General features: G+C 48.7%; 3 protein-coding genes across 14 annotated transcripts in view; 1 reads left to right on the top strand and 2 right to left on the bottom strand.

Moving 5' to 3' along the window:
• Positions 1-19,081, top strand: part of Usp49 (ubiquitin specific peptidase 49) — a 110,701-nt gene extending 91,620 nt beyond the window's left edge. For all 3 annotated transcript variants that reach the window (XM_029558692.1, XM_029558696.1, XM_029558698.1), the window contains 5 exons: positions 1-664; positions 2,728-2,932; positions 11,099-11,207; positions 11,676-11,881; positions 12,858-19,081. The exon at positions 1-664 is cut by the window's left edge and continues 727 nt beyond it. In XM_029558692.1, the coding sequence (XP_029414552.1) occupies positions 1-664; positions 2,728-2,932; positions 11,099-11,207; positions 11,676-11,881; positions 12,858-13,048 (1,375 nt within the window). In that variant the 3' untranslated portion in view covers positions 13,049-19,081. The remainder of the gene's footprint in view (positions 665-2,727; positions 2,933-11,098; positions 11,208-11,675; positions 11,882-12,857) is intronic.
• Positions 19,082-19,083: 2 nt separating this feature from the next.
• Positions 19,084-20,413, bottom strand: Tomm6 (translocase of outer mitochondrial membrane 6). Of its 2 annotated transcripts, none has more exons than XM_008823199.3 (3): positions 20,251-20,413; positions 19,545-19,645; positions 19,084-19,351 (listed from the first exon to the last, which is right to left on the bottom strand). In XM_008823199.3, exons 1-2 carry the CDS (start codon positions 20,376-20,378, stop codon positions 19,549-19,551), a joined length of 225 nt encoding a protein of 74 aa, XP_008821421.1. In that variant the 5' UTR covers positions 20,379-20,413; the 3' UTR covers positions 19,084-19,351; positions 19,545-19,548. The 2 variants fall into 2 exon arrangements, with proteins under 2 accessions (XP_008821421.1, XP_008821426.1); XM_008823204.3 differs by having other exon boundaries at positions 19,549-19,645.
• Positions 20,414-20,770: 357 nt separating this feature from the next.
• Positions 20,771-27,339, bottom strand: Prickle4 (prickle planar cell polarity protein 4). 9 transcript variants are annotated; one of them, XM_029558702.1, is made up of 8 exons: positions 27,253-27,339; positions 26,188-26,224; positions 24,404-24,553; positions 23,607-23,714; positions 22,829-22,966; positions 22,338-22,562; positions 21,334-21,802; positions 20,771-21,127 (listed from the first exon to the last, which is right to left on the bottom strand). In XM_029558702.1, the coding sequence occupies exons 3-8, from the start codon at positions 24,533-24,535 to the stop codon at positions 20,805-20,807; spliced, it is 1,395 nt and encodes a 464-aa protein (XP_029414562.1). In that variant the 5' UTR covers positions 24,536-24,553; positions 26,188-26,224; positions 27,253-27,339; the 3' UTR covers positions 20,771-20,804. The 9 variants fall into 9 exon arrangements, with proteins under 9 accessions (XP_029414562.1, XP_029414580.1, XP_029414574.1 ...); XM_029558720.1 differs by having other exon boundaries at positions 21,598-21,802; XM_029558714.1 differs by having other exon boundaries at positions 22,338-22,541.
• Between the last annotated feature and the right edge of the window lie 288 nt (positions 27,340-27,627).

The raw sequence follows: 27,627 nt of genomic DNA, 5'->3' as shown, positions 1-27,627 counted from the left end.
CTCCCGCCGCGCAGGCGCGCCGGGCCTCAAGCCGCGTCGCCGGCCAGCCGTGGCCCCGGGCGTTACCGGCCTCCGCAACCTGGGCAACACCTGCTACATGAACTCCATCCTGCAAGTGCTCAGCCATCTGCAGAAGTTCCGGGAATGTTTCCTGAACCTCGACCCTTCCACCTCCGAGCATCTGTTTCCGCACGCCACCAACGGGAAGGCCCCTCTCTCTGGCCGGCCGGCCGGCAGCTCAACCACCGAGCTGTCGGCCAGGAGCCCCCGGGCAGACGGCTGCGGGCCTCGGGGCCTCTGCTGGAGCAGCGGGACCTCTATCAGCCGGAGCCTGGAGCTCATCCAGAACAAGGAGCCCAGCTCGAAGCACATTTCCCTCTGCCACGAGCTGCACACCCTCTTCCGAGTCATGTGGTCTGGGAAGTGGGCCCTGGTGTCCCCCTTCGCCATGCTTCACTCGGTGTGGAGCCTGATCCCAGCCTTCCGCGGCTACGATCAGCAGGATGCGCAGGAATTTCTCTGTGAGCTGCTTCACAAAGTGCAGCAGGAGCTGGAGTCTGAGGGCTCCACGCGGCGGATCCTCATCCCCTTCTCCCAGAGGAAGCTCACCAAACAGGTCTTAAAGGTGGTGAACACCATATTTCACGGGCAGCTGCTCAGTCAGGTAGGTATGTGCCCATCCCAACCCTGGCCCTGCCCAAGGCAAGGAAGGAGACTTGGATGGTAGTTTGGGCTTCTGGACCCCTGGGCTACTTAGTGTAGCCTGTATATTCTGTGGTTATGCCCGTTCCAGGATGGCTGTTTGGACACTGTGCGGTACACTGTGATAGCCATGTTTGTGAACTTGCCTGTTTTCTGTCCAGAACTTTTAATAGTCCAATGTATGAAACTGGACAGAGTTTATATCGAACACTGGTTCCAGAGTAGTTTAAAAAACCTCTACCTACAAGGAGGAGAAATTGGTGGGAGTGTGCCAGAGATCCAAGCAAGCCTCCTTCCTATTTCCCATCTTTCTTCCTTCCTTCCTTCCTTCCTTCCTTCCTTCCTTCCTTCCTTCCTTCCTTCCTTCCTTCCTTCTCTTCCTCTTTTGCATACCAAGTACATCTGGGAATGTTATAGTGAAAGAGAGACTCTGCAGCATGGGATCAGGATAGGGTTACTGTATGAAACAAGGGCAAGCCAGGTATGATGGTGCACTCTGGTCCTCATCCCAGCATTCAGGAGACTGAGGCAGGAGGAACCAGAGCTCAAGGCCAGCCTGGCCTGTGTGGTAAGTTCCAGGAGAGTACTGAAACCCTGTCACAAAAAAAAGTTAAAAAGAGAGAGGAAAGGAGAAGGGAGGGAAGGATGGAAAAAAGGTAAATTGGCTGCATGGACGGACCAAGTGAGAAAGGAGTTTGAGGGTGAGAGAAGTGGACAGCGACCTGGTAGTTCTCTCAGACCAATTTCTTCAATGCCTCCAAGGGAGCTTGTAGCCTGTACTACAAGCATTCGTTGAGAGAAAAGAGCAGTGGGTGTTCTGTGGTTCTCCTTCCTCCTTTTTAGAATTTGATTTATTTATTTTATATGTATGAGTGTTTTGCCTATGTGTATGTATGTACACCATGTGGGTGCCCAATGCCTGTGGAAAATCAGAAGAGGGTATTCAATCCCTTGAAACTGGAGTTACAGCTAGTTGTGAGGCACCCAGTGTGGATGGTGAGAACCAAACATGGGTCTTTACAAGAGGAGCAAGCACTCTTAACTGCAGGGCCACTTCTCCATCTCTGCCTATTGACGCTTCTATTTTCTTCTTTAAAATTATACTTATTTTTGAGCCGGGTGTGGTGGTGCATGCCTTTAATCCTAGCTCTTGGGAGGCAGAGACAGGCAGATCTCAGTGAGGTCAAGGCCAGCCTGGTCTACATAGTGAGTTCCAGGACAGCTGGGGCCATAGGGAGACCCTGTCTCCAAAAAGACCAAAATATATATATACTTATTTTATGTGTATGAATGTTTTGCCTGCATGTCCATAAGTACAACCACAAATGTGTAATGCCCACAGAGGCTAGAAGAGGGCACTAGGTCCCCTGGAGCTAGAGTTACCTATGGTTATGAGTCGCCATGTGGGTGCTGGGAACCAAACATGGGTCCTCTGCAAGAGCGGCCAGTGCTCTTAATTGCTGAGCCATCTCCAGCCCCACTTTGTGGCTTTTCAGTCACACAACTAGTATCACATAGTTAGAAATGTGTGCTATAGCCAGGCATGGTGGACATGCCCTAAATCCCAGGTGAAGTCTCTATGACCTCGAGGCTAGCCTGGTCTGCATAGCAAGTTCCAGGCCAGCTGGGGCTACAAGGGACACCCTGACTCTAAACAGGGAGGGAGGAAGGAAGGGAGGACACACCATAAAATTTGCTCCAATTCTTTCCGTTAGTTATTACTTAATTTTGTTTTTGTAGTTTTTTTGTTTTGTTTTGTTTTGTTTTGAGACAGGGTCTCCCTATAGCCCCAGCTGGCCTGGAACTCACTATGTAGACCAAGCTGGCCTTAAACTCACAGAGTTCCACCTGCCTCTGCCTCCCCAGTGCTGGGACTAAAGGCATGCACCACCATGCCTGGCTCTTAATTTATTAACCTTTTTTGAGGGAAGTTTTTGAAAAAGTTATATGTCATGTATAAAGCAAGAAAAATTGTGTGAGAAGCATGGACACTACATGATTTTCAAACCAGTCTTTTCTTTCTAGGTCACATGTATATCATGCAATTATAAATCTAATACCATTGAACCCTTTTGGGATCTGTCCCTGGAATTCCCTGAACGGTACCACTGCATAGAAAAGGGGCTTGTCCCTTTGACTCAAACAGAGTGCCTGCTCACGGAGATGCTGGCCAAGTTCACCGAGACAGAGGCTTTGGAAGGGAGAATCTACGCTTGTGACCAGTGTAACAGTGAGTGCTGGGTAGAGAAGGGGGTGAGGGGAGTGCAACTGGGATGCCAATTTAAGGTGCTTCTTTTGACCCTTTTGTCAAAGATAACACTGAAGACACTGAATGGCTCCAAAACATCTTTTAAAGAGCTTTTTCTCACAGTTTCTACACATAAGTAATGTGGATTTTGCATATTACAAAGTTCTGGGCTGGCAAGATGGCTTAGTGGGTAAAGATGCTTGTCACACAAGCCTGGCGACTTGAATTCGATCAGTGGAACCCACATAAAGGTGGGCAGAGAGAATTGACTACACAAAGTTGTCCTCCTCTGATCTCCAGTGTGTACTGAGACACATACACCTGTATACACACACTTTAAACAAAAACAATGGCCAAGAATTGTGTCTCCTTTGACTACTCCTGGTCGAAGGGTTGTTATTTGAGGAAGTATGTGAAAGTGGTCTGAAATAGGAGCTCTGAGAATCTTGGTACTTAGTTTTATAATGCTATAGGAACCCTCTTTAAGTTTATGAATGTAGAGTCTGATGGTTCTTATTTAATCTTAACTTGGGTACCACAGCCTAGTTGAGTGCTGGAGTATCAGTAAAGTGTACTGAGTTGGTAGATTTAAAGTCGTTCGAAACTGATGCTAAAGATTGGTACAGTGGGGCTGAGGAGATGACACACACAATTGGTAGAATGCTTGCTTTGCAAGCATGAGGACTTGAGGTGGAGCCCATAACACAGGTAAAAAGAACTGGGTGTGGTGTGGTAGCATGTGCTTGTCATCCCAGCCCTGAGACGGATGACACAGGGGATCCCTGAGGTTTCCTGTCCAGCTAGCCTAGCATACTCCAGGCTAATGAAAGATTTTCTCAAAAAAAAAGATGACCCCAGGAGAATGACACTTGAGGTTTCCCTCTGGCCTCCACAGTGTACAGGCATCTGCACACACACCAACACACACAGACAAAAGATTGAAGGACTGGCAAGATGGCTAGTAGAGGCACTTGCTATTGAGCCTCATGACCTGAGTTTGAGTCCTAGGAACTACATGGTTGACAAGTTGTCCTCAGTCCTACAAACACACATACACACGAGAGGGAGAGGGAAACAGGAAGGAAGAAAAGAAGAAAAATGTGATTTAAAAAGTAAGATTGTCGGGCGGGGCGTGGTGGTGCACACCTTTAATCCTAGCACTTTCGAGGCAGAGGCCAGCGGATCTTTGTGAGTTCAAGGCCAGCTTGGTCTACATAGTGAGTTCCAGGACAGCTGGGGCTAACAAGGAGACCCTGTCTCAAAAAAGACCCCCCAAAAAAGTAAGATTGTGGTGGTGCACACCTTTAGTCCCAACACTTGGGAGGCAAAGGCAGGTAGATCTGTGAGTTTGAGGCCAGCCTGGTTGACATAGTGAGTTCCAAGCCAGCTGGGGCTACAGGGAGACCCTGTCTCAAAAAGACCCAAAAAGCTGGGCATGGTGGCACACGCCTTTAGTACCAGACAGAAGCAGGCAGATCTGTGAGTTCAAGGACAGCCTGGTCTACATAGTGAGTTCCAGGCCAGCTGGGACTAGAGGGAGACCCTGTCTCAAAAAGACCAAAAAAAAACAACCCAAAATAATAATTGTGTTGGATGTGGTGGTGCATGCTTTCAATCCCAGCACAAGGCAGGTGGCTCTGTGAGATCCAGGTCAGCCTGGTCTACATACAAGTTCCAGACCAGCTAGGACTACAAGGAGAACCTGTTTCAAACAAAAAGATTGGTGGGGCTGGAGAGATGGCTCAGTGGTTAAGAGCACTGGCTGCCCTTGCAGAGGACCCAGGTTCGGTTTCTAGCACCCTCTTCTGACCTCCATGGGCATTATGTGGTATACTTAAACAAACATGCAGGCAATACACTCACATACATATAAAAATAAAATTTTAAAAACAAGATCGGTACCGTGGGGCCAGCTCAACACCTCTTAGACACTCAGTGCCTCATGGATATTTTTATATCTTTTTCTTCACATGCTTGAAAAGTTTTCATTTCAGGGATAGTCACAAGAAGTGCTTCTGATCATTGGTTTGATTTAAAATTGGGGCTTTTTCTGTATGGTTATGCAGGCCTCTGTGCAGGGCCCTTCTGTGTTGTCACACTAGCACTTAATGCTTCCCCTAACCTAGCATGCACAGACAAAACTATAGAGCAGATATACAGAAACTTATGCTATATAAAGATTTGGAAACTCAAAATATAAAGTTAATGCTGGTGCCAGCTGGCCAAGATGAACAGCACCTGCAAAGGGGGAGTGAGGATTGAAAGAAAAAACAAGACAAAGATACTTGGGAGGACTGTCAGTAGAGGCTGCAGCACAAGGTTTATTTCAGCTCAGCCTTCTTATACAGCAGAACATCAGATAGCCACCGTTTGCTTAGCTCAATTAGCTTCAACAGCTGTTTTTTCCCCACCTTTATCTGAGGGTCAAGGAACGGTCAAATACTTGTTGTGAATTCCACCATCTTCCCTAAATTATCAACACATTCCTCCTGACTTGGCAGAATAATTAGGTACTGGTATGCAAAACACACAAACTCTTGAGTCAGAGTGAAACAAGCAAGCCTGCCACGGCTCAATGTACAAAATGGCTGTGCTTACACTAATAGCTCCCAACATCTCTCCCCTTTATTTTTTATAACCCCAGATTATGTTGTATCCAGGACAGAAGGACTGTGCCTGTCTTAGGTTGTCTTCTGCTAGAGCAGAGCCTTACCAGTCATTGGCACGTAGCTTCCATCAGCTACGCCCTGTCTTAGGTTGACTTTCTCCCAGAAGATCTTACCCATCTTTGACTACCGGCCTCTGTTAGGGGAGGGAGTTCAATCTCATGTTATGCACAGTAGCCTTGACTTGCCACAGGATTTCATAAATAACTTTACTGCCACCAGATGAAAACAAAGACATAGGAGGAAAAGCATGCCAAGTCCCACTAAACCACTCACAGTGGAAGTGATAGAGGACCACGATGGTAAGGTGGCTCTCAGCCTTTTTAGAATATCTGTCACTGCTTACAGGGTGGAAATGTTTGCAGAGAAATTTTTTTTCTCTATATTATCTCTTGGCAGTAGCACTTTGGCATTGGTACAGCAGCCACCTCGTCCACAAGCACATGGTCATCTACTTGTACACACCTGTACTTATCATTTTTAACAAAACAAATAGGCACCCCACTTCCAGATCCCGAGTAATTAAAATTCGTCTCTGCTTGCATCACCAGATGTTTCGAAGCGTGCCCAGTGATTAACTGAGTCATTCACAGTCTCTACTATCTTTTTCTTCCCATATCGAAGGGTGCAGTATTGGTGGATCAGGAACATAAGTCCAATATAACTCAGACAAGATCACTTGCAGGAACATCATCATCAGCCACGTTTGCCACCTCATCATTCTTTTCCACTTTTCTTTCTGGCACTTGTCCAGCGAACCTCACCAGCCTTTCTGGCAGCCACCTGGCTCCATCCGCATCCTGCAGAAAAACACAAACATGCCCTCTTCCCCATATCAACACAGGGTCAGGGCCATTCCATTGTCCAGTTAAAGGATCCTTCCACCTGACTTGGGCATAGGTATCCTGTGACTGAGGGTGCCACATTCTGCCACAGAGCAGTCATTTTTATCCAAACTCAAAAAATTTAAAGTGAAAAGAGTATGATGTAAGAGATTACTTGGTGTCTGGAGCGCCCCATAACATTGTTTCGGGGCCTGAGGCTGGCCCCACTTCCTGTTTCCTTGTGGAAGCAAGTTTCCTATAACATCCTTTTTTGATTTGCATTCATTAGCCCAATGTTTCCCTCGTTTACAACAGGGACATAAGCCTGGCTCTTTATTTCTGTGACCACCTCTCTGCTTATTAGGGCACTGTTTCACTTGATGTCCCAACTGGTCACATCAGAAGCAGCTCCCCCCAGGTTCACCCACCCATCCTTTTGACCTTTTCGTTTGTTGAAAAAGTATCTCCTGAATAGGCTTTCCCTGCAATGCCGCAGCCATGGCTACTCCTTGGATGTAAGATGGCCCAATATCAGAACATAATCTTATATAGTCTGATAAATCACCTTTCTTTCTAAAAGGCCTAATAGCAGCTTGACAGGCTCCATTAGCATTCTCAAACGCAAGCTGTTTCACTAGAAGTAAACCTGCTTCACTGTCCCCCAGCAAGCAACCGGCAGTTTGCAGTAATCGAGCCACAAAATCCTGATATGGCTCATCCGGACCTTGCCTGATCTTAGACAAATCTTCAGCCTGCCTACCACTAGATGGCAATTTATACCAGGCTCTTCGGGCTGCAGCATTGATCTGCACATAGGCAGCAACATTGTATTGCAACTGCTGAGCAGTATCCCTATATTGTCCTTTGCCAGCTAACATATCAAAATCTATAGGAATATTCTGCGCTCTATTGGTATTTGCTGTCACCTGGCACTGTTCCATATACTCAGATTTCCACAACAGATAATCTCTCCCTGAAAGGCAAGCACGCGCCACCTGCTTCCAATCACCAGGCAGAAGCGCGTCTGTGGACAGGGATTCTAACAAAGCCTGGGTAAGAGGGGCAGTAGGACCATACTGAGCACAAGCAGTTTTTAGCTCCTTAAGCTGCTTAAATGGCACGGGTGCATGAGACCGCACCCTGTTGCCCTGCTGATCAACTTGCTCCGAAACTGGGAAGACTTGAAATCCATGCACTGACTCTCCTCGCTCTACCACGGCCCCAATGGCCTGTTGTAGCGGGGGTTGCACAGTTCTAAGTGGGTACCAGATTCCTGCCGAAGGCTTCTGAACCATGGCAGTCATGGGAGGCGCAACAACGTTTGGTGGCCCCAGAGGAGGATGATCTAATCCTGCTATAATAGAGGGTGTTGGGGTGGTCCTAGTTCTTTTTTTGTTATTTAACATTTCCTTCTTCAAAGCCTCTAACTCCACCCTTAATTGCTCAATTTCCCAGTGATAGACTTCTCAGACAAGGCAATTAGAGGTGGACACTTTTTCCCATCATACGCAACCGCCTTCTCTCCTAGAGCAGACTCATCCTCAGGGTCAAGAGATCCCTCTTCTAGCCCCAGATGGGGGTCCTCATAAAAGGGTGGCAAGGCTAATGGAGCTGGCTCTTGCGGAGCAGAAGGTTTGGTTTCACTTTTATCGGAGCCGCCACTTATCGGATTGTCCTCTTTAGTCTCAGCCTTTGCTCCTTGGGCCCCAAGCATGTTCCTTACAAAGAGCAAGCAACTGTTTCCTTGCCCCATCTTCTCCCAAGATAAATACTCACCGCTCCCCAATCTTACCGAGTGCACTCAATTTCTCCAGCGGTGTCCTTCACTTTTTCCCCTACTTTTCAGGTCCCTGTTCGAGGCGCCACTTGCTGGTGCCAGCCGGCCAAGATGAACAGCACCTAAAAGGGGGAGTGAGGATTGAAAGAAAAAACGAGACAGAGACTCGTTTAGCTACTGGTGTGCAAAACACAAAAACTCTTGAGTCAGAGTGAAACAAGCAAGCCTGCTATGGCTCAGTGTACAAAATGGCTGTGCTTACACTAATAGCTCCCAACAAATGAATCATGCAATGACCTGGAAATCAGTTTGCCACCTTGTAAAAGTGTTTGTTTTTTAAAAATATTTTATTTTTATTTTGTGTATGTGAGTGTATTCCCTGCATGTGTGTAAGTGCACCCATGTCATGCAGTACCCAAGGAAGTCAGAAGAAGGTGTCAGGTCCACTGGAACTGGAGCTACAGATGGTTGTTAATCACCATGTGGGTCCTGGGAATCGAACCGGGGTTCTCTGCAAGACTGAGCCATCTCCCCAGCCCCTTGTTTGTTTTTGAGACATGGTCTCACTAAGTAGCACTGGCTGGCCTGGAACTTGCTATGTAGACCACCTGCTTCTGCCTCCTAAGCACTAGGATTAAAGGTGTACACCACCATGCCTGGCCTAGACTGTAAGTTTTGAAAAAAAGTATATTATTGGTGTAATGCTGTCTCCCACAGGCTAGGCAAATATTCTACTACAGAGCTATACCTCTAACCTCCCCACCCCCATATATTGCACACAGTTGTATTTGTTTTAAGTTACAAACTGTGGGAAACCTATTCTTTGAAGAATCAGGACAAAAGTTGAATCATGCTTGCTCTCATTTTTGCCATTTTAGGTTGAAACGTTGTACTTTGCTAATTATAAACCTACCAGCTCTGTTCCATTTTAAGACTGGTGAACTATATTGTTTGTTAGTGGCAGGATCTATCTTCTAATAGTGGCTCATAAAGCTTTTTACCACCAAGGAACAAAAGGACATTAACAACTTTATACCATTCTTCTATATGAAAGATGAAGCAAGACATACTCTTTCTTATTTATTTGTTTATTTATTCATTTATTTTTGAGACAGGGTCTCCCTGTAGCCCCGGCTGGCCTGGAACTCACTGTGTAGACCAGGCTGGCCTGGAACTCACAGAGATCCACCTGCCTCTCCCTCCCAAGTGCTGGGATTAAAGGCATGTGCCATCACACCTGGCCCTTATTTATTTTTTTTAAGAAAGGATTGTTTTTCCGGTTGCCAGATGACCCCATTTATCAGGATTTCTCCAGGCTGGTACAGATTAATGGCCAGAAGGGAAAGCTTGGGCAAGGGGCTGAGGATTTGGTGCTTATGCAGTTTCAGAGTCAGTCTTCTACCTTTCAGTGTCCTCATCTTGACCATACAGAGACAGAACTGGGCACTCTCAACTGAGTCAGTAATTTCTTTTTCTTTGTGAATTTCATTTGAGGGAAACAAAGCCAGATTCTGCACTCTCCATTTTAGCTCAGCTACTCCCTCTGCTGTTGGGGGCAGTCATTGCCTGGTTCCTAAGCAGAGCTGCAGTCATTTTCAAAAGTCTGATGAACAGGGATAGGAAACTAGGTCTAGGACCCTCTTTGAATGCTCCTTCTGAACATGCAGTGGCTGCCTGACTGGTGAAGGCCCTCCAGCTGTACCTCCCTCTAGTGCAGTCTCTCAGGAGCGTCAGAGCCTCTGGAACTGGAGTTATGTACAGTTATAAGCCACCATGTGGATGCTGAGAACAAACCCAGGTCCTCTGCAGGAGTAGCCAGTGCCTTTAACCACTGAGCCATCTCTCCAGCCCCAGGTTATATCTTTTTACTTTGTTCCTAAGCCTCAAATATGAGTAATATTTAAATTAATTTAACCCCCCCCCCTCTAATGGGGCTGGCCTGGAACTCACTATGTAAACCATGCTGGCCTTTAACTCACAGAGATCTGCCTGCCTCTGCCTCCCAAGTGCTAGGATTAAAGGCATGTGTCACCACACCTGGCTGAAAATAAAAAGCTTTTTAAAGTTATGTTATAGTGCATGATAATTTAAGTGACAGGTATATAAAAGCCTACAGCCTGGCATATTCAACTCTGTGTGCACACTGTTGTAGCAACATTTGTTATATTTCATCAGTAAGTCATGACACCTGGAATATACTATCCAGAACCCACAGCTACTTCAGGAAACTGCTGGTGGTAAAAATTTGGAAGCAAAGGTATGGGATTAGGTTTGGCTGCTTTTAACAGTCAACAGAGGGCCAGGCATAGTGGCACACACCTTTAATCCCAGCACTCAGGAGGAGAGGCAGGTGGATCTCTGTGAGTTCAAGGCGAGCCTGGTCTACATAACAAGTTCCAGGCTAGCTGGGGCTACAGGGAGACCCTGTCTCAAAAAGACAAAAAACAAACAAAAAAACCCTCAACAGAATAGCAGTGACTTAAATTGTTTTTCTGTTATATGAAAGAAATCTGGAGCGCATCCAGGGGTTAGCATGGCAGTGTATGGTCATCAGAAATGCAAGCTCCTTTCTGTTTTACTGTTAGAGTGCAAGACTGCCATCCTCAGGGTTACAACAGAGTCCCAGAGGAATTGTAACAAACAGTGGGAAGGACAGGGGTACAATCATTCCTTTCATTTTACCCACAACTCTACAACCACTCTGAACAGGCAGGTGAAGCTGGGAAATGAGATCTTGGGGCAAGGGGGGTCACATTGCTGCCCTAAATAAAACTGAAGTCAAATTTTGAGAGAAAAGCAGGCATCTGTTGAGTCCAGTCACTGTCTGTCATAACCAGGAACGCTCCTCACTACCTGTCTTATACCTTCCCAAACCATCTAGGCAAACGACGAAAATCCAACCCCAAACCCCTTGTTCTGAGTGAAGCTAGAAAGCAGTTAATGATCTACAGACTACCTCAGGTCCTCCGGCTGCACCTTAAAAGATTCAGGTGAGCTTTGGGATTGCTGCCTCAGGGCTTGGCAAGGGCACCTGTGTTCTTTGGCATTGGGAGGGGAAGCCTATTTCTGTGGGACCTTGCACTATCCATGGAGTCTGAGTGGTCCAGTAAGGCAAGCGAGCAGGCTGGGCTTCTGCTCTCTGGCCCTTTTTCATTTCCATCTGGCACCCAGTGTCTGTGCTTGAAGCTCTTCTACTTGGGGGCAGAGGTGATTATGCAAATTCATCTTCAGGGTGAGGTATAAGATAATCTGTGAAAAGAAGGGCAGGCGTAAACTATAATAAGTTGTCTGAATTGCTTCTTTAGGCATTTCTATGTTCAAATACTCGGAACATTCACAGCAAATATACACATGGGAGATGATTGGTAGGGGCGGGGAAAATGACATTTCTCCAGCTCCCTGTTTTAGCCAGCTCTGTAGTAGTCTTCACTAGTAAGAAGTTCCTGTCCATGTTCTAGGTGGTCTGGCCGTAATCATCGAGAGAAGATTGGGGTCCATGTCGTCTTTGACCAGGTATTAACCATGGAACCTTACTGCTGCAGGGACATGCTCTCCTCTCTTGACAAAGAGACCTTTGCCTATGATCTCTCCGCAGTGGTCATGCATCACGGGAAAGGGTTTGGCTCAGGACACTACACAGCCTATTGCTACAACACAGAGGGAGGTGCGTGCGCTTTACTCTGTGGGGTGGGGGACACGGAAGAGGGTTGGTGTGTCCACATATTATTGCTTTCCTTTATTTCCATCCCCAGTCACATGGGGGAAAGTACATACAATTAATACTCAATGGAAAGGATTATGAAAGTTGGATTAGAGACCTGGAGTATACTAGGTAGTAACATAAGGTTGTTCTAAGAATGAACAGAACTAACCTACATTAAAGTGACTAGATCCATACCTGGTACATAAAGCTTGTTCAGCCAGTGTTGGAGCAGTCTTATCTCTTGTATTTATATTGATGGTATTACTATGGCTGTGGTAATGCTAATTCTGCAGGCCTCAGCATCCTACTTAGTCATGCAGAAATAACAGGGCTTTGTAACCTCATGGTGACATGTTACAAAATCTTGCTAGCCTCACTCACAGTAAAGCTAAGGACATTTAGGAGCACTTTCTGTGTCCTATTCCCCTTACCTTGTGAAGTGTGGGGATACCAGGCCCCCTCCAGAAGTGCATCAGCCCTCCCCCAGGACAGAGCCTCCAGTTGAGACAGATGTCTCCATGGAGACAGATGGGCTGCAGGTAGGTTTTTAGCAGCACCTGATCTTGAACCCCTCAGCCCTGAGGCAGTCAAAGCCTATGAACAAATACCCTTATCAGTCCCCTCTGCTTCCATTTCTCTCCTCCCCTTACCTAGATTAGTCCCCAGTATCCTGGCTGTCTTTATGGGAGGCTCTGATAGACATTGAAAAAGCCTGAGTGTTATAAAATGAGAACAAAACTTCATCCATCAGTATTGTAGGGGGGTGGGTTTGCTGGGGCTAAAGCCTATGGTTACAGCAAAGCCTGACTTCATTGACTTGCCCCTTCCCTACCCAGAGTAATCAAAAGGTAGCTCTGTTCCAAACTCCTCTGTCCCTCTTCTGATTGGAAATGTCAATTAGGTCGTCACTTTCTCTTTCTCTCCTTTGGTTTCCTAGGTTTTTGGGTCCACTGCAATGACTCAAAGCTGAATGTGTGCAGTGTCGAGGAAGTGTGCAAAACCCAGGCCTACATTCTTTTTTACACTCAAAGAACAGTTCAGGGCAATGCAAGAATCTCAGAACCCCAACTCCGAGCTCAGGTGCAGTCCAGCAACACGGATGAAGGCAGACCACAGACATTCCCCTGACTGGGAGGCGTGTATCAAAGACTGGCTTGCTTTGAATCTCTCAGTGTCCTCTTAGGAAATAAGGCTTGCCGCAGGAACAAATGACTAGGTTTGCCTCACTGGGTCTGCAGGAGACAGTGCCAGGTGATTCTTGTCCTGTCAAAAATTTGGTAGTCACTTTCTTTGGAATACATTTGGAAATCCCCTCCTTTCATAAAACAAACCTAAAGGAGTAACTTCTATGAAGATTCTTTGGTCAGCTACTTCTGGATAATAGAGGGATCTGGGTGGAGGAAAGGGTTATTGAGAAGCCATGCCTTCTGTCATGAATCCCCTGGTAATCAGGACTTCCCTACAGCAGCAGTGGTTTCCAGTGTGAGCAGCATTGGACAGAGCATGAGAGGAGGGGTCCTGGGCTGACAGGTGGCTGGAAGAAATGGGATCCCAGATAGGAGGTGAAGTCTCAGAATTTATTCCCACAAAGGAAGTAACTTTCAAGGGTCAACAGCTTGCAAGCCTCCCTTTTTTTAGGGGAGAGCAGGTGAAGGATGGAGTGAGGGACATGCAGCAAATTCCCCATGTCAAATGGGAGGGCTTTCACAGGCCATACTCTACCTAGCTGCTGCTACCACTTAATCATCGCAGCTTCCAAGACTGTGGCGTGAACATCCCTTCCTTTTGAAGGAGGGAGAGTCATAGGAAGCAACAGACTAGTAGGTATTCTTTGTTTCATGCTAAGCCACAGGGCACTCCTTGCTCCTCCCATTCTTTTGTAGCAGATCCCTGGCTCAGGTCTAGGGCAAGCTGATGGTTTGGTTTAGATTGGTGTGTGGGTCAGCTGTTAGAGGCTTTCTCAGAATACAGTGAGGATGGGCAGGCTTATCAGAATGCTTGCTGCCTGTGGGGTCACAGTGTGGCATGCAGCTTCTTTCCTGCACCTGGAGCGCTAGAAGATAGGTGTTTACAAGGTTTGGGAGTTTGTGCTTTCCTAAGGTGTGGCCAGTGCTTAGGAATTGACCCATGTGTCCAGGTAAGGCTTGTGGCCCTTGTCTATCCCTTCCCAGTATGCTACTCAGCTGCTGTTTTGCCCACCTGTCCCCATCCATGAGGGAATACAGCAAGAGTGCACCGTCCTAGTGGACTAATAAAATACATCTTTTTAGAATTGGGTCCATTTCTAAATGGAATGGGCTTGCCCAGACAAAGCCTTCCTTCCTGTCAGGCATGGTTTTCTTTCACAGCGCTTTGCTCAGATTCCCCAGGAAGTCGAGACAGACCCTCGTTCTCAGGCAGTGACCACTGCATTACATCACAGCCTGTCCCTGGGAATGCTCTCTTTTGACTATCTCATGTTAATGTCTGAGTTCAGGTAGAGAGGTACCATTGTCACTTGAAGGGAGTAGATGTGGAAGGGATTTGGGAAGGGATGGGGAGTGGGGAAGGTAAGGCTGCAGGAGGAAGGTTACAGCTTTCTCAGTATTCATGAGCCACATTTCCCAGGTACCACTGTAGCATTGCCTGTTGACCTCTTGAGATGGGCTCTCTTGTAGGACCTGCCAGACAGCACTGAGACATGGAAGAAATTCAGTCAGAAAATGGCTCACCCTGATAGGGATGGAGTAACTAGATTTTAAATTAAACTTGCTTTCTTCCAACACTGTGAGGTTTCTGTAATATTTAGCTTTTATTTGGAAGCGATAGCGTATGGCATTTTTATGCTGTTTGGATTACATTGTTTATTGCAGGCTTCTTTGAATAAGCTTTGCTTGGGCTCACCGTCTCCTGGACACTGTTTTAAAGTGTCCCACTTGCCCATGCTGCTGAGGTTCTGGTGTGAGACTGTACTCTCGAGGTCCACATTACTAAGTAGGCATGTTGGGGATGACATGTCACAGCAGTAGGAAAGCCCATTAACAAAAACAAAGCCAAGTGTATTGGCCCACACCTGTGATCCCAGCACTCGGGAGGCTGAGCAGGAGGATCACAAATTTGGGGCTACACTGTAAGGCCCCGTCTCAAAAACAAAAATAACAAACCAAGGAGAGTAAAAGGAAACAAAACTGAATTGTACCTCATTTTTAATCCTGTGCTTATTATTCTAGAAAGAGAAACTACCAGAGCATCTGCCTGTCCAGAGGGGAATACATACTAATCAACACAAAACCTTAATGGAAAATGTCAAGATATTCAAATTTCATTTTTAAAAAGTTTTATACCAAATACTATAAAGACCATTAAGCAGACTAGGGACTTGGTAAAGTGTTTAACTGAAACAGTGTTGAACTGAAACCAGTCTTTCGTGAGCTCCCCTCATGAAAGTGCCACCTTAGTCATAGATGACACCTCAGCAAGAAACAGCGCAAGACACTGAGGAAGTCAGTGTTTGAGCGTTTTTACTACAGAGAACTGTCCACTGCATAAGGGCTGCTGTGCAGGAAGTGTTCCTTTGCTTTATGTACGCACTGAAAGGAGATGAAGGTCTCAGTTGCATCTCATATTGAAACATTCCAGGTAGAACAGGTAGAAGTTGACTAGCTGCCACCAAATCAAATGCAAGATGCTTGCTGGATACAGTGGGCCTGCTTCTCTCCCAGGGCACACAGATAACAGTCTCATTCCAGGAACCCTTTGTGATTGGCTGGTGTGTTTACTTACTGCTGTAGCCAGCCAAGACAAATGCACCCTAGCCCTCAGAAATGCTTTCTTACCTCAATCTAGCCTGGCGCTCATGCCTGTGGTTGCCTCTAAGCTCAGCACCCATGCTAGTGCATAATATACTGGGAATGCCCTTGGCAGCCAGGAACTGAAGTGCTTATTAAATGGCAGGCAAAGCTCTTGCAAGCTTTGGTCCAGCCCTTCTGGCTGAGATAGGAGGGCAGTGCCACACAGTAAAGAACTTGCAGATGTCTCTTAAAATGTCATGAATATAATTGGAAATTGTAGAAGTGTTAATGTGTCCTATGGACTCAATAGCAGAGTTTATTTTTGTTTTCAGTGGCAAGGCTTCTAGAGTCAATGATTGAGTTCTACTCTGGCTACGCTTTCAGCTCCATCCGGGTTCAGGGGAAGAACCAATGAGGTGGACTGGCAGGCAGCGTCCCAGAGTAAGCCAAGAGGTCAACAGTAGTGCAGAATGAAAACGTGGTTGGGGGTAGGGTTGGGAGGTGGGTGGGCAGCAAGGAGGGAGATACGGAGTTTGTTTTACTTACTGATAAAAGCTTTGTGAACTAATTTTATACAATTCATAAAATTTGGTGCCTTGTACTTAGTTACGGTTTGCATGAGATTGAAAACATTAAGGGAAAGGATTCCTTCTTCATTTCAAATGACCAATGGGTCTATGTGTTGTTTAAAGGACATTTGGTGTCACAGGTTTTTTTAAAAGCATTCCCATCTCTTGTGTATGAAATGTGAGTTGCTCTTGCCAGCAAGTCCTAGAATTTTAATGTAAGGTCCAATTGTTTGTATTTGTGATCATTTATCAGATGGCTGTCTTCAAGGCAGCGATGTGACCATTGTTCATCACCCTTGTCTACTCCACACATTAACTCTAGCCTTTTCAAGCTACCCTTTCCTACATGTACCATATCCTTATCTAGGGTTGTAGCTCATGTGGGTTTTTTTCCAGGTAGGTGGCAGAGCACAAATGTTCAAAAAGCCTTCATCAACCATGACTGATGCTGGGCAACCTATGGCAGAGGTCAAACCTATGGCAGAGGTCAAACCTATGGCAGAGGTCAAAATGGTTCCTTCTCAAGTGGTACTTCATCCATTCTGGAGCTCTTTTGCACAAACTATTAAGAAAAGGGGTAGAAAACAGCCTCCATGTGAACCTTTATAAGACAAACCAGAGCACTGTGTAGTATGCAAAATGAATGATGCAAAAATGATGCCCCCTGTCCCTGCCCCACACAGCATTTCTTGGGCAGGTGCTGACTAGGATGGTGCTGAGTGGTGAGGAAGGTGGTGAGACCCAGTCTGCTCACTAGAGGCCATTCACGACCAGATTCTTTCACTCCATCTTTAAAGTTTCTACTGAGCCTGTGAGACTTCATCACCAAAGGATATTTAAAAGCTCACCCTTCAAAGCACACTCGATAACTGGGTCCCTCAGCCTAGTTACTCAATTAGGTGAAGGGTTTTATCTTGAGGGTAAAATTTCCCACAGTTACTTAGTTTTTTTTACCAGGTAAGTATGCCACTTCCAGATTTCAATTTTTCAAGTCGGTACAAAAGCTGAAAAGTGTCTTCTAAATAGGACTGTGAACTTCATTTGTTTTTTACACATTTAGTACCTGCTGTCAGTCCAGGGCTGTGACTTTAACCACTATGTACTTGGTCACCCACATGTTGCTTTAACTATACCATGGCTTAGTAGCTATGAAGCAGGTGGTCATTTCTGTAACTCTGTCCATACTTAAAATACATGTTTCATTTGAGATACAAGTAATTGCTGGGGAAATGGCTCAATGGTAGAACACTTACCCAGCAAGCTTGAGGTCCTGGGTTTCAGCTCCAGCACTGCTAAACCAGTTTAAATGAAACTTTGCCTAACCATCATTATGGCTTTAAAAACCAACAGTAAGTGGTTACTTGAAATTAAACATGAAATTTTGAATGAAATTTGATTATGCTTTTGAAAGCTGCCATGTCTTCTTTCTAGATTCTGATTTTCAATTGCAAAATTTTTTAGCAAATAGAACTGTTCAATTGTAAGATCAGACAGCACCCTTTAAGGATGTTTCATTCCTCCAAAGAACAGGAGGTGCTGGTATTTCCTATCTTAGCAGTGGTTCAGCATCTATTTTGTGGCTGCCTCCTGGTCACCCTTTAGGGGGTGATGACTTCAAACCTAAGCCTTGTCCTCATGTTCATGACTTCTTCCTCTTCATAAGATAAACCTCTCTGAGCATCTATGATCTCAGGATAGGCTTTAGGCCTGAATTGACATAAACTTGTTTCTATCCATCAAACAGACTACCTGATCAACATTCAGGAGGATGGTAATCCCCACAACTTTTATTATTATTACACACACACACACACACACACATTTTTTAAATCTCTGATAACCTTTTTAATGTATTTATTGGGTGCTGGGGGATCAAATGCAGCGTCTCAAGTACAAAGCAAGCTCTTTGGGAAGAGTGACACCCCCAGCTCTCAAAGAACTTTTTAAATGAGATTAAGAGAAATTATTTTGTCCTGTTTACTTTTGGTAAACAAACTGCTAGAAGTAATGCCTGTGACAGCTGTGCCGCTGTGGTGTAGTCATACCAACCATCCCTTCTCATTCTTGCCCTTTGATGCCAACCAATTCCACAGGAGTCCTGGGACATAAAAAGCAGCATTAAACAATGCCTAGTGAATTGACCAGAAAAAAATTACTAGGGGAGCTGGGCGTAGTGGCACACACCTTTAATCCCAGCACTTGGGAGGCAGATCTCTGAGTTCAAGGCCAGCTTGATCTTCATAGTTCAGGCTAGCTGGGGCTACCGGGAGACCTTATCTCAAAAAGACAAAAAAAAAAAAGTCTGTCTAGCTCCACTTTACTCTTTACATATTCAATGGTTCCAAAGAACCCCCAACCTCTAGAGAGTGGCACTAGCCTAGCATCCATTTTAGGGTGGCAAGTGAAGGAGGCAGCTTCCTTGGCAGTATCACTAGTGCCCACTGACAAGCTTGCTTCCCCCAACATCACTGCCTTTTCTGCCACCAAATCTCATTCTACCAACAATGCTGCCTCCCTGGTGCCTGGAAAACCCACATGGTGCACTAAAATGCTATGCAACACCAAATGGCTTCTTCCCCCAGGACTGTTCAACAAAGGAATCCCTCAGGAATAAGCTTCCTGGTATGTCAGCCTCCATGGGTAGGCAGCCGCAGTTCCATTGCTCTTTTTTTTTTTAATGAGGCAAAGCACCTCTCTCAATCCGTGTTTGCAGCTTGTTCCTGTCTCTTGAGTGTGAAATATAAACCATGTTTTTGATTTTTGTAAATTGACTTTTTACACCTGTTTTTGTAAGAAGTTTCTTATTAAAAAGAATAAAACTCTGTCCTTGTGTACAGTCTTTATTTCAAAATGTCAAAACACCATCAGTACTCCTTAGAACGAACGCAAAGACCATGCTCTGCAGAAACTTGGACTGTATATAGCTTTACAGAGGTGGAAGCTAGCTGACTACTGACCGGGGCTGGAGGTCAGGCACGTAAAGGGAAGGTGCCCATCTGAGTCACTTCAGCTGCCATCCAGGTATTAGCTTGTGGTGGCCACAGACCAAAGGCTGTTTTGGGAAAGTTTGGGTACACAGGAATTCCATTTATCTGCAACCAAATAACAGGTGGTATTAGAGAAATGCACAGGAAAAAAACTAAGATCCTTTGAACAGCTAGAAACACAGACCTAAGGCTTTTACAGCAAGCCTCTTTCCTACATGTCCCGAACAGCTGAAATAAATTACTACTGCTCTAAACTTGCAGGACTAAGCCGTGCAGAGAGGTATGGTTAAGTGCTTACTTGCCTACACCCCTGGCTGAGGTGCCATCAAATCAATGTCACTCAAGTTCCTGGCCAGCCAAACTCCCGCAGCAAAGAGTCCCAAATTGAGGATCAAGTTCCTGGACAGAGAATACATTTCCATCAACTCTGAACTCATTGAGTCTCTTACATAAGTAATGAAAAATTCCGTGTGAAGACGTTTCCCCTGAGCACCACCTTCCCGAGGTGTTGATTGATAGATGCTGTTAAATGGTACTTCTGCCCAGTGGGCACAACATGGAAATTTAGAGTTTACTTATGTTCCTAAAAAGAAAAAGGATCAAGGCCGAATGCAAAAGGCCAAATGAACACTCTTGCAGAGTTAAAACTGTCAGGCTTTAGCGCTTCCACTTCCCCGCCCCCTAGGTCAGGGCGAGAGGCAAGTACCGCGACGTGCGTGTGGAAGCCAAAGGACAACCTTTGGGAGTCCTCTATTCACCCTGTGGGTCCTAGGGTCGGGCTGGCGGCAAACGCCGGCTCTCCAGCCCATGATGACAAGCTATACTGGGAGTCACGTGACAAGTGGCTTTCGCCATCAGGAATTCTCTGAGCCTACAACCTCAACAAAGAACAGCCAAAACCATTACGAGGCCACTACAATGTGGCAAAAACCCTGCGGTGTCGGCCTCGCACGAAGGAGGAAATACAGGTTTCTGAGGACCACAGTGGCGCCGGGCTTGGTTACCTCCGAAAGTCATTCCTGTCGGTGGCGAAGCGGTAGACGCCGCGGAGCCAGTCGCCCACGTTGTCCGGAATCTCAGGGGCTTCGTTGGCCGGACCCGCAGCGCTCACCGTGACCCCGCTGGCCGCCATAACAGCACCTTTCCCGGTCCCCGCGGCTGGGTCGGCGACGGCGGATAACGCAACTTCCGGCCTGGTACTTCCTCCGGCTGGCCGAAGGCGGAGCCGCTGGAGTTTGACTCCGCCCTCCACGAGAAGGCCCTGACCATGGTCCCAACCGCCCGTCCCTCTGGGTCTGTCGCGGGTTCTGGGCGACCACTTCGTTGTCTCAGAAGCAAGGTGTTGGGGGTGAGGCTAGCTCTTCAAGGGAGTGAAATTCCCGAGAAAGCTTCCATCGAGGCCCGGAGCGCGCGGCGCCGAAGGGCAAGCACTCGCAGTCTGTCCTCGCTGCCTCTTCCTTCAGGGTGTTTTTGTTTTTTTAATGCAGGGAGCATAGCCTCGTCCTCCGGCTTTACAGAGCCCCACCCCACCCACAACCCCCATCTCCAGAATGCGCCACTAACAAATGGTGCAATGCCTCCTGGAGGTGTCGCTGTCATCTGCATGGAGGTTTCCGGGGGTCTTCCAGGGACCCGGAAGGCGCTGGCCGAAGAAAAAGCCTTCGGGTTCCGACTCCGAGGAAGAGGAGCAGGTGGGGCAGGGGTCTTCCCCGTCGGGATCACTGAGAGTCTCCAGGCAGTCTTGGTCCCGCCCTTTGGCCGGCCCACTAGGGGTTTCCTGATTGGAGCTGGCAACAGCCGCGGACAGCACAGCTCGGGAGACGGCCTCGGCCTCCGATGTGGCGCCGTCCCATCCTTCGGATAGATCGGGTCCTCCTTCCCCTGTTACGGGCCGCGTCAGAAATGCCCATCTCAGAACCCCCAAGTCGCTCTGCAAAGAGCCTGCCTGGGCGACCAGTGGAAGCTGGACTTGGTTGCGCGCGGCCTCCCGCCCCGCCCCGGGCCGTGCGCGCCCACGCCGCGAGTCCTCCCCAAGAGCCCCCACCTCTCCCCGCCTCTGTCCACCAGTGGGCGGCCAAGTCCCCCACCCCGGAGCGAGTCCCGCGTTGCAGCCCCGACCGCTGAGCAGGGTGGGTTCGGGAAGCCCGTGGAGCGCTCAGACCTGGGACTCGCGGTGAGAGCTGCGGGGCCCCATGCTTGGGTCTGGGGATTGCGATGGGAGGACAGGGCGCTGCTGGGAGGGGTGGACAGGCGTGGGGCTGGGGTGAGAGTCCGGGCCCGGGAGATTCCCCACTCCTCTGCCCAACCTAAGCCGCCCGCCCCCTTTAGATCTACACCTTCCCCTCCTTTACCTAGGGACGCTCGCCCTTCCAGTGCCCCTGCCAAGGTAGGTCCTGCATTCCTGTACCGGCTCTCAAAGCAATTGGGGCAGCAAGGGATGCCCCCCGGCAGGGCATAACGTCCCCCACCCAGGGGCCCTGCGCAGTCCTGGCAGCAGAAGTGGTTCTCGTGCCAGCGCCGTCCCTCTGCCTCGGTGCAGCGCTGGGAGAAGATCAGCTAGGAAGGGGAGACGAAAATGGTTCATTCATTCACTCATTCATTCATTCATCCATCCAATAACCACGCCTTATACGGATTAAAGCTAATACAAGTCCACAGACATTCTAGTTTGATCTACTTTGTCACTCTTGGACTTGAGAAGGGCTGATTAGCTTAGCAGGATCCTCTTACGTAGCAGGTGGCACAGTCAAGAAGTTGGACCCCAGAGTTTCCTGGACTCCCATCCCAGAGTTCAGAACTGTCTTTCATGCAGACATGAGGGTCTTCCTAGCATGGTCAAGCACAGCACTGAGGATCCGGCATAGTGAGATGAACATCTATTCAAGAATCCCTGCTCCAGAGGACTTCTCATTGGGGGGGGGGGGCAGAGATAAAAGCAGTAGGTCCCATAAGCAAGAACACAAGGCAGTCCTGACTGGTTTCCATTTCTCCCTATGCTGCTCCCCAATACCAGCAGAGCCTACAGCCTAGGAAGGTGTCCCCTGATCCTGCATTGCTGGACAGATCCCCCAGAGTCTCCCCTCCTCTCTACCTGGTCACATGCTGGGCAGCGAGGCCGAAGCAGCTCAGCATGATGACGGCCACAGTAGAGATGCCCATCATGGTAGAAGTAGATGAGATAGATCAGGGCCTGGCCACAGGCCTGGCAGGCAAAGCAGGGCCTATGCCAGCAGCACCGCTCACCCGCCCTGGCTGCGAACACACCGTACTCTCCTGGCTTCAACCGCTCCTTGCACTGCCAAGCAGGGGCACCAGGCTGGTCAGAATCAGAGCCGTCTCCTTAGCTTCCCTCATGGCTCTTCTACCAGTCTCCAACCTGACTATCCTGTCATTTGCCCCACCAGGCCCACCCATCTGGCCTCCGCCAAGAACTCCCAACACCTGCTTTTCTTTTGTTCCTGTTTGTCAAATCACCAATCCTGAAACTGTTGTCTCCACTAGACTCCAGAAAGCCCCTTTTGGAAAAGTGAGAGGGGAAAGGTTGGAGGAATGGGGAAGTTTGACGATGGGGACACCCCCTACCTTTTCACAAGTTTGTCCTTCGAGCTTGGGTGGTAGCAGGCGGGCCACCCCCTGTCCCAGAGATTTCTGCTGCCTCTGGGCACAGAAGAGCCGAAGTTCAGCCAGTTCTTCCTCCCCCAGGGCCAGGCAGTAGCGCTCCTGCAAAAACAGGCCCCCACTGGGAAGGGTCCCACATGCTCAGTGCTCAAGGTAGAACAGCAGAGGTGGGAAATTCTAGAAGGCTTAGCTGCTCCATCAGAGAGAGGAAGAACCTTGGGAGATCATAACATAGTTAACTCTGAAGAGAGAAAAGAGGGTACAAAGAAAGTGCCTCAGGTTCACTTTGCTGGGATGGTCATCACTCAAGGGCCCGACAGGACTTGGCATCAAACATCTTGGCTCCTGCTCCTAGCGAGCCAGAACTTAACATTTCCAAGTCCATGTTTTCTCTACTTCATATGTGCCTGCCTGGTCTCCCCTATTGAACTTACTAAGCCTTTAGGCTGTGTACCTGGTAGGGCCTCAATAAATACTAAACAACTGTATCTCTACATCTATGCATTGCATTCTTGGTTTCAAAAGCTGTTCATGTTCATTTTCAAATATGCTCTTGAACAAAGCATTGTGGTAGGCAGAGCAGATACTATTGTGCCTACTATTAGATGTGAAAACTCGGGTTAAGGGGAATGACTTCCCCCAGCTAGGGAGAGCTGGGCTTTAGTCATCCCCTTGACTTCTAGACCAAGATAGACAGGGTGAAGGGAGGCAGGAGAGGAAGGAGATACAGAGTGAGACCCACATCACTGTCCTGTGGAGGGAGCTGCTGCAGCAGGGTCTGAAGCCCAGGCCAGCTGGAAGCCTGGTTGGTGTCCACGTGAGGGAGGCTCAAAATCAGGTCTGCAGGAACCTATGGAGAGACACAGGCAGGGAAGAGAGAGGCTAGGCTTTCCTTCTTTCCCTTGTCCTTTCCACCCCTCTTCCAATCTAGAGCAACTTCCAAGCACCCTTCTCCATGTAGCAGGGAGTCCTTCCAGTGCATCAGAGACCAAGGACAGCCAGACAACTCCTGCCTCTGTGGTCTGCCTGGAAGGAACCCCCAAATACCTTCCTGTATACTTGGAGTCCCCCCTTCACTCCCTGGGGCCAAAGTCCCTCCCATCTTCTCTAACAACACAGACCTAGGAGAGGTAGAATATGTTCATGGGAATGAATTTAAAGTCACACCCCATGTTCTGCAGGGGTTGTGGTGATAGGAATTCCTGAGGAGAAAGGGGCCACAAGAAGTTAGGCATAGCTGGGGTAGAGGGGAGTGTGCCTGTAATCCTGGTCACTCAGGAGACAGAGGCAGGAGCCTGTAGTTAAGGATACATAGCAAGACCCTCTGTGTGTGTGTGTGTGAGAGAGAGAGAGAGAGACAGAGACAGAGACAGAGACAGACAGAGACAGAGAGACAGAGACAGAGAGACAGAGAAACAGGAAAGGGATGAGGGAGAAAGGAAGAAAGAAAAATGCAGACTATCTCCCAGTTGGTGGACAGGGAATGAGGCCAGGAGGCTGAGAGCATGTTGGTCTCAGGAACAGCAGGACTCTTACTACCTGAACAGAGGCATCCTCATTGTCCTTCGATAGCCAGTGACCTGAGTTACTATCTGAGTTGACTGGTGGACCTGACTCCCCGGAGATGGAACTGTCCTGTTGACCGGGCCAGCCAGACTTCTGCATTAACATTGTTGACAAAGATTGGCCCTAAAACAACAAGAGTACCTCATTCACTGAGCCTTTCCAGGGCACATGGCAGTGCTAAGTGCTTCACAGACATTGCCTCACAGTCTTGCCAACAGCCAGGTGACTGAGGTGACCATGTTACAGATGGTCAGACAGAGGAGGGTCAGTGAGCACTGGTATATATATATCCAAGCTCAAACTGCTAGTAAGTGGCAAGACTAGATCTTTCAGTCCCTGAATACCTTAAGTTCAAATTCTGAGGTCTTGCAAGACTAGGATGGAAAAGAGGAGGCCACAGTGGAAGAAGGTATTTTGCTCTCTGGTGAGACTTCAGGCAGGCTGGACCTCTCCTACTTACTGTTCTTTTATTCCCCTCCTGCTTTGAGACAGGGTCTCCCTAGCTCCAGCTGGCCTGGAACTCACTATGTAGACCAAGGTGGCCTCAATCTCACAGAGATTCTCTTACCTATGCCTCCTGAATACTGGGATTAAAAACCCTTACCAGTCTTAATTCCCTCTGTTCCTCAGTTCACCTTCCCCTAGGAACCTGTCTTATCACACCCTATCCAGACCCCACTTTTCCACCTATGTAGTTTAGGGCCTGGTTGAAATATCTCCTCACCAGGAACCTTCCTCAGCTCCTCTGGCCTGTATCACCTTTCCCTTCCCTGAGCTTTCAAAAAAAGCACAATCAGAGGCCCAAGACTTAGTTCGTTCTCTTCTCTCTCTCTCTCTCTCATCTCTGAACCCAGAGCCTCTCACAAACCAGAAAAAGTCCTCTTCCACTGAGCTATACCATCAACCTTTCTTTTTCGGTTTTTGAGAGTCTCATGTAGCCAAGGCTAGCCTTGAACTCTGATCCTCCTGCCTCGAGACCTATCAAGTGCTCAGATCCCAGACATGCACTACCACACCCAGCTTTATACCAGCAACTTTTAAAAAATTATTTTACTTGGTATGGTGGTACACGCCTTTAATCCCAGCACTCAGGAGGCAGAGACAGGTGGATCTCTGTGAATTCAAGGCCAGCCTGGTCTTTTAACCACTGAGCCATCTTTCTATCCCCTAAATTAGCAATTTTAATGGATAATTCTAGCCATCACTTTAGCCTTGGCTTCCACAGGTCTTGACTGGCACCACAGTGTCTTTGGGAGGAGAGATGGGCCCTACCCTCAAGGACCTTATAGACTAGTGAGCAAGACAGAGAAAAACCCAGAGAGAACAAGGCCAGAGCTCTGGATTGATGTATACACATGGGGGAAGGGGGTGGCACAAACAAAGCAAACTTTTATGTTTACTCTGTGCCTGGAAGTATTCCCAAAGTTTACATACTATGGTCTGTTCTCACAATAATCTTAAAATGGTTTCTCTTAACCCATTTCCCAGTTGAAACAAACTGACTAACAAACAAATCCAAGATCACGCTGAAGGCTAAGGAAGCTTTAAGAGGAGGTGGTCTCTGAGATCTGGGGTGGAGTCTGACTGACAGCTGCTAGGCCCAGGAGGACCACCAGCAGATCCCTGGGCTTTGGGGTGTGGCCCAGGTTTGGACCATAACTGTTAAAATGCCTTCGAGCTCCAGATCCTACCCAGCCCACCCCACCTCCCCTTAAATATTCGTGCCACCCTTCCCTCCTTCCTGGCTCCACACCCACCTGCTTCCTTCCGGTTCTGTCCGTCAGGTCAGGTTTCCTGTGAAAGGTAGCCAGGATGGGCTGATCACACTCTGGGTCAGAAGAAGCCACGCCCCTTAGCTGCAAAGTCCCAGCTCCAGGCAACAAGAAAGGAGGGGCATCTGCGGCCCCAGAAGGGGACTTGTACCTTTCTCAGGTTACCTCTAGTTTACATGGAACCGTGTGACGCAGAAATAACTATCAGAAATCAGACCTCGACCCATCACCCTTCCTCTGCCCCAGCCCAGGGCGCTCTCACCTCCACTACCCACTGAACCCCATCTTACTAATATGCTGATTTTCTCCCATATTCCCCTTCCTCTCCCCTTTCAGGTAAGAACAGGGCCTCACCCCCACCCTGCCGCAAGTGTAACCAGGCTCGGGGGTTCGACCTCCCCACCCACACCTGTTTTAAAAGGGTCGCGTTGCCCTAGGGACTGAAGCGCTGAGAAGGTGCCTCCGAACAAGAGGGGAATGGGAGGGGAGTGTCCAGTCTCACCAAGTGGTCTCTCGACCAGAGTTCCAAAGTTTTCCTAGGACTTTGCGGGCCCACCCGCAGGACTCTGTGTGGTTTCCGAGTCCGCTCGGGGGGTCCCTGTGCAGCTGCTGGTTTAGGGAGGGAACCGGTACGCTGCTGGGATCTCTTCCCAGCCCTGCGGGGGCGCCCGCGCAGTTCCGCACAGACCCTGCGTCTAGCCCCGCCCCCGGCCTCCCCGCCCGCCTCCGCCCGCCCAGGTTGACACGCCCCCAGCGGCCCCGCCCAGACTGATGAAGATCAGGGGCTGGCTGAGCTGCGGACCGAGGAAAACGCGTGTGGGTCTCAGGGTGGAAAGGGCGCAGATGCACTGTCCCTGCTATTGCTGGGCTCTAGACGAGACGGCGCCACCCTGCGAGCTGCGAGTACTCCGGAGCCTCACGCGCACCGGACGGCAGCGTCCGTCCCCTCGGCCGTCCTTCTGGCCTCAGCCCCGCACCCTCCGTGGGCTTTCCTCCAGCTCCCTTCCCTGTGTCACTTCCCTCTTCCGAGGCCCTTCTCCCTCAGAGTACCTTTCCTATCTTTCGTGATTCCTTTCTGCTTCAAAGCTTTGCTTCCACCACTGTTCCCTCAGGCCCAGCCGCGCACCAGGCCCCGCCCCGCGCCCCGCCCCGCGCCCCGCCCCTTTCGGGTTGGAGTTCCAGTCTTCAGCCCCGAGCGCCCTCTGGCGGCTGCGCATGCTCTCTGCTTTCAACTGCAAAGTCCTCCAAAGGGACCTTCTAGGCTGCGCGCCTGTCGCCCCCGGCTCGGGTCGGCCCGCCCGCAGCGTCTCGTTGGTGCAGCCGGTGACCTTCGACCCCCGCGGGCAAGGGGCGGGGAGGCCTTAGCTCCCGGCGGGCGGCGGCCGCTGCTGCAGCGGGACCCGGGAGCGGGGCCCGGCGCCGCCC

The sequence above is a fragment of the Nannospalax galili genome, unplaced genomic scaffold (genome assembly GCF_000622305.1).
Source record: "Nannospalax galili isolate Female #2095 unplaced genomic scaffold, S.galili_v1.0 scaffold1892, whole genome shotgun sequence".
NCBI lineage: Eukaryota > Metazoa > Chordata > Mammalia > Rodentia > Spalacidae > Nannospalax > Nannospalax galili.
Note: the sequence above shows the minus strand (reverse complement) of the source record. Positions and strands in the feature narration are given on the sequence as shown.